The sequence below is a fragment of the Olea europaea genome, chromosome 21, assembly GCF_002742605.1.
Source record: "Olea europaea var. sylvestris chromosome 21, O_europaea_v1, whole genome shotgun sequence".
NCBI classification, from domain to species: domain Eukaryota; kingdom Viridiplantae; phylum Streptophyta; class Magnoliopsida; order Lamiales; family Oleaceae; genus Olea; species Olea europaea.
Window position 1 is genome coordinate 7,984,167 of NC_036257.1, and position 7,773 is coordinate 7,991,939.

The window sequence follows — 7,773 nt, forward strand, 5'->3', positions numbered from 1 at the left end:
TATATATATATATATATATATATAAACACTAATGTAATTAAGTGACCAAGAAATAATTGTGCTTCATTTAAGGAAAAATTTGTAGTATTCCATCCCAATATTGATGCTTCATTTCATCTCAATGACATTGCTCCAGCGAAATAATGCCATAAAGGTGATAACACGTTTAGAGAGATTAGAAGTTGTGGATGGTACGAAATGTGTGGATAATAAGTGAGTTATAATTGTGATTGATTGGATGAAACGAACATTCTCTTTTTGCGAGTTATTTGTTGCTTACATATTGTGGGAAAGAATGGCAGGGCAATTCTCCTTTGGCAAAGAAGAAGTATGCATTTGCATGGCCACCGTGCCAATAGAGAACAGCCCTGTTACTCCTTTACCCACACATTTTCCCTTTGCCCCAAAGCAGCCATGGAGGTTCCATTTCTAAGAGCATACTTTTTATACTCTCTGGTTCGCACCTTCATTTCGGATATGCTGAAACTAGAAGTGGCATATGCTTAAGACAATTCTTCTAGGGTTTCCCTTTACTTTTAAATAAGGCCATGGTCCCAAGTTCTGACTTTCACTTTGCACATTTTTAAAAGTTTGTTCTATAATATGCTGTTTGAAGTGCAGAAAATGATACATGTTGGAAACTGGGAAGTTCATTTAGGAAGTCTACACCTTTGTTAATTATTTTTTTTCCTGGGTAGGGACTGGGCGGGGAGGGGGGAAGATTAATGGGGGTTCTTAAAGCAAGGGTTGTGATGAAATTTTATTATTAGTAATAAAGATAACAAAATTACTAAGTTCATAATAATACCACAATGACATACCAAAGTATCTAGAATAGTAAGTAATGACACCTTAAAACATTAACATTTCCATATTTATTGCATGAATAGTAACCTCTGGTTACTTGATGTAATTGTAAGAGAAGAAAGATCAATAGAGAAACTATATTTCTTATGGCTATTTTGGTTGATACATCGAGTTTTGGCAATTGAACTTGAAATCTTTGATTGTGCTGATGGATTTAGAGCATGAACCACATTCTTGTGGATGCTCAATATGGTGAATAGGCTTTTTGGTTGAACATTCACGCCTTAGGACGAGATAACTCTTGATATTCTCATTTTTTGTTGAAGTTATTTTATATTTGTTACAAATATACCAATAAGTGGTATCAGAGCGTTTGAAATGAAGGAAAACTTCTTCGATTCTGGTTAGTCTTGAAGGTTAATCCCTAGATCTTCTCAGATTTATACTTTTAAGGGTTAAAACCTGGTTCACAATGGAGGTATAAAGAGATGCTGGTAGCCTCCTGATGAGGATGTAGAGACTCTTGAGGACACTCCAGCTCAGCATAAATCAAGTAGGATCATTCGACCTCCCAAAAGGTACGAATTCACAATTACTAATCAAGTATTATTAGTCGAGGATAATGAACCTACAAATTACTCAGAAGCGAAGTCAAATATTGACTTGAAGGTCGACCAAGGTCCAAACCTTGTCCTCATCTATTGAGTTCATTTCGAATTTCATGGCTTCTTGTCATCTCTTCAAGTCAAATATTGACTTGAAGAGATGACAAGAAGCCATGAAATTCGAAATGAACTCAATAGATGAGGACAAGGTTTGGACCTTGTTCGACCTTCCTGGTGGGATAAAATCGATAGATTGTAAATGTGTTTACAAGAAAAAGGTCTGTGTTGATGGAAACATCCATACATATAAAGTAAGGCTAGTAGCGAAAGGTTACACACAAAGACAAGGCGTTGACTTTGATGCAACTTTTTCGCTTGTAGCTATGCTGAAGTCCATTCGGATTTTGCTTGCAATTGCTGCATACCATGACTATGAGATATGGCAAATGATGTTAAAACTGCTTTTCTTAATGGAAACTTGCAAGAAGAGGTGTACATGACACATTCTGAAGGTTTTGGATCCAAAGAAGCCAACAAGGTATATAAGCTTAATCGATCTATTTATGGATTAAAGCAAACCTCAAGGAGCTGGAATCTTCGTTTTGATGAGACAATAAAAAAGGTTTGATTTCATCAAAAATGAAGATGAACCGTGTATCTACAAGAAGACAAGTGGGAGCGTGATTGTATTCATAATACTATATGTCGATGACATATTATTAATGGAAAACGGCATCCCAATGCTTCAATCGGTAAAATTATGGTTGTCAATGAATTTCTCCATGAAAGACATGGAAGAAGCAGAGTATATTTTGGGAATCAAGATCTATAGAGATAGATCTAAAAGATTACAAGGCTTATCACAATCTTCGTACTTAAATAAAACTTGAGAATATTTAATATGGAAGAGTCTAAGAGAGGTTTGTGTCCTATATCACATGGAATTTACCTCTCAAAAGATATGTGTCCTAAAACACATGATAAAAGGAATCACATCGATAAGATTCCTTATACTTTAAGATTCCTTATACTTCGGCGATAGGATCTATCATGTATGCGATGCTATGTACGAGACTAGATGTTTCATATGCTCTAAGTGTTATGTGCAGGTTTCAAGCAAACATTGGTGAGAAAAACTGGATAGCGGTTAAGAACATTCTTAAGTATTTGAGAAGGACTAAAGATGTGTTCTTGATCTATGGAGGAGATGAACTAAAGATTCATGGGTATACTGATGCCAGCTTTCAATCTGACAAAGATGATTGCAAGTCTCAATTAGGATATATGTTTACTCTCAACAATGGAGAGGTTAGTTGGAAAAGTTTCAAACAGGAGACAACCGTTAATTCAAAAACAGAAGCCGAGTACATTTCTGCTTTTGAAGCAGCGAATGAAGTTGTCTAGATCAAGAAGTTCATTAATGAACTGGGAGTCGTTCCTAGCATTGTTGATCCCCATACCTTTGTATTGTGATAACAATGAAATCATCGCACAAGCAAAGGAACCGAGGTCTCATCAACGATCCAAATATGTGCTAAGGCGATATCATCTCATCACGGAGATTATACAAAGAAATGACGTAAAGATAGAGCGAGTTTCCACAGATGACAATATTGCAGATCCATTGACAAAGCTGTTGTCACAACAGAAACATGATCGTCATGTAGACGCTTATGGTATTAGATACATGAGTGATTGAATCTAGTGCAAGTGGGAGTTTGTAAGTGTTATGCCTTAAATCCAATCGATTTAGGTTGTAAACACTTTTAATATGTTTAATATATTTAATTTTGGCAAAATCTATTATTGTTTAAATTAATTTTCTGATAAATATATTAAATAATAAAGTCCGAAGATTCAAGTTTAAGTGATTTGTTAATCACAAGAAGTTGTGATTGTGAGATACAAATTACGTATGATTGGATCTTGAATAATCCGTGGTCGTAAATAATAATGAGATACGGATATCATTATTATAGATAGACCATCACGTGTAGTATTTCCTACTTGTAAAGTAAGTAGCTGATCTCACAAGCTAAAGTGTGGTGACACTTAAATGAACAAGTGGATGTTTTGTTATAGAACAAATCATTGGAGACCCGCTAAGAGATTCCACATGGATAACTATCTGAGTGTCAGTAATTAATCTCTAATGGTTGGTAGTGAAATTGATCCTTTGACTTGAAGTCATCATAGTACCTTGTATTAGGATAGTCATGCTGTGACGGTATTGGATGTTGCTTTACCAAGGGCCGCTAATACGACATCGTTCGGGTATGTCAAAAACCATATGAAGGTTGTGAATGACCAATAGAGGATTCGTTACTCTTAGATAGTAAGAGATTGTGATATGCATTTCGTTCAATTAAGTCAATAATAAAACCCTTGGCCAAGGTATACACATAAGTCGAAAATGAGCTTTCGACTCATATTGACTTAATAGTAGAATGAAATATATGATTGATAATCGAGATTGACACACTTTCATATCTCGTAATTGATCGGACCATATTGACGAAGGGATTATAGTTTCATGGTAAACGAACAGGTTTGGTTTTTTCATACCACGTGACATTTCCCGTCACATATATTGCCTTGATACATTGGTAGATGTCAATCTGGGACGGCGAGTATGAATTGGTGATAAATTAAAACATCAATTTTTTTATTAGATCAAAATAATATTTTACGTTGTTAGGCATCGTGATCGGGAACCTGTTGGGTCGTACACAAAAGAGAATTGGAAGATTGTAATTTGTCAATTAATTAATTTAACAATCGTTGGATAAATTAATTAATCGTATTGGTTATTTATAGACACGAATTAATTAATTAGATGACCGGATTTAATTAAATGAATTAATTAAATAATGGACCAGACTAGGCTGAGCCCGTTTGGGCTTATATAAATACATGACTAGGGTTTTAGATCCATACAATTTTCATAATTCTTGCTAGTACAAGAGGAAAAAACCCTGGCGGCTGCAATCTATTCTCTGTGTGGAATTCATTGGAGGCTGGACAATTGGACAGCAGTAGGAGGCAAATCCAAGTTGCTGAAACAAAGATAACACAAAGGAGTTTGCAAATCCAATAAAAGGTATAACTTTTATCACAGTTCCTATCTAAATACAAAGATGAATCCTGGTGGGTATTGAAATTATTTTTATTTCCGCTGCACATGCTTAAGTAAATTCCCAACAACAGGTGGTAGACATTTTCGTTTGCCTCACCTTCTTGCACTACAACGGAGGCAGAGAATGAGGTCGAAATTGGACTCCTTTTGGATGTTGGAGTCCACGATGGGTGGGGTTGTCCTCAAGGTGGCCATAGTTGGTGTAGATAACGTGGAGAGAGAGATGTAAGGTTTGGGTTGTGTGGGGGTGGGGTGATGTTGGGTAGAGTCTCGTCTTGTATGGTTTTGCATTGTTTGGGGTGGGGTGGTGTTGGGTGGGGTGATTTTGCATTGATACCTGACTTTTGAAAGAATTTATTTGAATCATGAATTTTGAAATGTAAAATTAAAATACAGGGTTTCGTGTAATTTTCTTAATGAATTATTGTATATTATTTGGGTACATATACAATTTTCTCAAATCCCTTGAATTCCTGAGAGGCCCAATTTCTCAAGGCCCCTAATAATTGTGCTCAACATAATGGAACTTTTCTTGGATTTGGACAACAGGGAAAGTTATCCTTTAATTAAGCCCCGTTTGGCCCCCATTTTTTAAGATGAAAATGGGTAGAATAGTATTTTTTTTTTTAAAAATGAGTGGTTGAAAAAAGATGGAAAAGTTTTCGATTTACGTGTAATATTATTTTATGAAAAATTGTGTGGTTGAAAATAGGAGAGATAAAAATTAAATGTAATGGAATGTAATGTAATGGAGGCCAAACGGGAGCTAAGTATAAAACCCAAGACTTGGAAGATGTTATTCTGAATTATATTTTGTATGACAGGAAGAAATTTTTGTTAACAAAAATCACACCAAAATCTGTTGTAGGGAACTTGTGAATTATTGTAAATATTTTATTGTCTCCAAAATAAAATTGAGAAATAAAACGATTTCATGCACATATAGTTTCCAGAGGTTTTTATTTGTCCAAATGATATTGACTGATGTTTTGTGACTTAGATTCAAGACTTTTGTCTTCAATATTATTCTGAAACCTCTTGCCTAAAATATACGCATTATTGAATGATTTCATTAATGTAAAGATTTCATGTTAAAGAATTAATATGCCTATATGCTTGGGTGTCACTTTATCACAACTTCACTCCAAAAAACAAGTGACATTTCCAAAATCATAAAACAATAACCATCTGACTGTATACTATTACTATTAATTGATAGCCCCATTTCCAGTTGGCCTTTGAATGACATTGAGAATGGTTTCAGTCAAGATTCTTGAATCAATGTCTTGGCCTTTAGCTTCAGCAATGGCTTCCATTCCAAAGAAGTGTTTGGTGGTGACCCTTGCTTCGAGGACGTTAAGATTCATTTCTTCAAAGGCTTCAATAATTGACACCAACAAATCTTGTCCCTTCTTGCATGTCACCCTCACTACATATCTTGTTCCATCCTTCTCTACCTTCACTTCCTGTTCAATCCATGCACATAACATATATCAAAATCTTGAAAAAAATGAATTAAAAACACCTACGTATATGTACCCATACTTAACATTTAATTAGATCATGTTTACCGGAACAAGCTTTTAACTTCCTCCATTTTATTTTTTATTTTTTTTGGAACAAAGGTCAAGTCGTGTTTTCTCAGATACAATAGACCATACAGTCACTTTGGACATATTTGGTACATTATGTGGGCGTTTGTTTTCCATTTTTGTAAAAATGAGAATGAAAAATATAGTCGTTATGAGTTCTACACATGAAATAGAAATTCAAATTTGGTGGCTTGATAAGATGGATAACGGTCGTATTTTTCATTTTAATAGGAAAGAATGAGAAACAAACGGGGGCTGTATATTAGTAGACACTACTCGGACATGATAATGAATGAGATTCCTTTAGGAATATATAAATTGCTTGCCATACATGCCGAAATTGTGTAGTGTTGGTCAAGGTATAATTCTCAATTTGACTAAAGGTGAAATCAATAATCAATATATACAAAATAACTTAAACTGCTCCTATTAACAAGATTGATCTTGAAATCCCAACTCTTTATGAAGAGAGAGAGAGAGAGAGAGAGAGAGAGACTTGGATATGATTTATGAGGTATTGGTATTCTCTTTGGATGGCTTCTACTTGGAGCTTCAACTTGTAGATGTAGAGAAAGGCATCCATGATAATGGAACTCTTCTTCACCTTCACAAACAAGACAATATAGAAAATCGAACATTAAAATTTACAAACAAATAAAGTTAAAAAAATAAGAGTTATAAACTCATATGACTGAGTATTACTGATTTGGAATTCGTAAGAGTTTTCAAAATGTGAAGCTTTCTTCGCAGTGCCACTCTCCTCTGCGTTTTAGATGACATCTTTATCTTTCTTCTCTGTGTCTCTGTGTGTGCGTGTTTTTTTTCCCCCTTCCAAATGCAAAGCTAGAATGCTTTTTATAGAGAGGGAAAAAGACTAAGGAATTAATGGTGATGTGCTTTGAAGGTCACGGAATGTCAAGATATGGACTGACATATTGTCTTATTCTCATTATATATATATATATATATTATTCATTAATCATGCAGGTTAGATCAACTAAAGTGTTGAAAATAATTTTTGAAAAGTAAAGCTCTATTGGAAGAAAAACATATCATAATTGTATGATGTAGTGAACTTAACATGACAAAAATATATATACATTAAATACTTCGTTGTCTTAATTAATAATGTTCATAATGTATTAGATCAACATCTAATATGACAACATCATCAATAGGGCCGAGTTCAATAACTTGGTGATCTCATCCCATCCTTTGAGCTGACCTTAAATTCACATACAACAGTTTTGAGACAGGACTCGACTCAAGATTATCTTTAGTCATTCAATTGCATAACTTTCAAACTCTATTTTATACCTCATCAAGTGTAGAAAAATACGCCAATGTTATAAGTATGAATAATACGCTACAATTATGATTCGTGTTCTAGGGACATAGTTTACGGTTGTGGCAAGCTCTTGCTCCCTTGGCGAGTCCAATTAAAGAAGTGTCATTTTCAAGATTATAGGACGAGAGATGGAAAAGGATAAGTAGAGACAGAAAAATGCAGTCACCAAAGCATCAATCTGATGCAGGTTAAGAGGAAGTAGCAATCCTTCTTGTAGGGCCTAATTTGGAGTTTTTACAAATCGCATGCATGAAATCTGAGTAGGGAGTGGTCAGCACTCGGCAG

General features: G+C 34.7%; 1 protein-coding gene across 1 annotated transcript; it reads right to left on the bottom strand.

Moving 5' to 3' along the window:
* Positions 1-5,669: 5,669 nt before the first annotated feature.
* On the bottom strand, positions 5,670-6,962 carry LOC111370292. Its single transcript, XM_022991966.1, has 3 exons — positions 6,843-6,962; positions 6,637-6,744; positions 5,670-6,014 (listed from the first exon to the last, which is right to left on the bottom strand). Exons 1-3 carry the CDS (start codon positions 6,918-6,920, stop codon positions 5,757-5,759), a joined length of 444 nt encoding a protein of 147 aa, XP_022847734.1. The 5' UTR covers positions 6,921-6,962; the 3' UTR covers positions 5,670-5,756.
* Between the last annotated feature and the right edge of the window lie 811 nt (positions 6,963-7,773).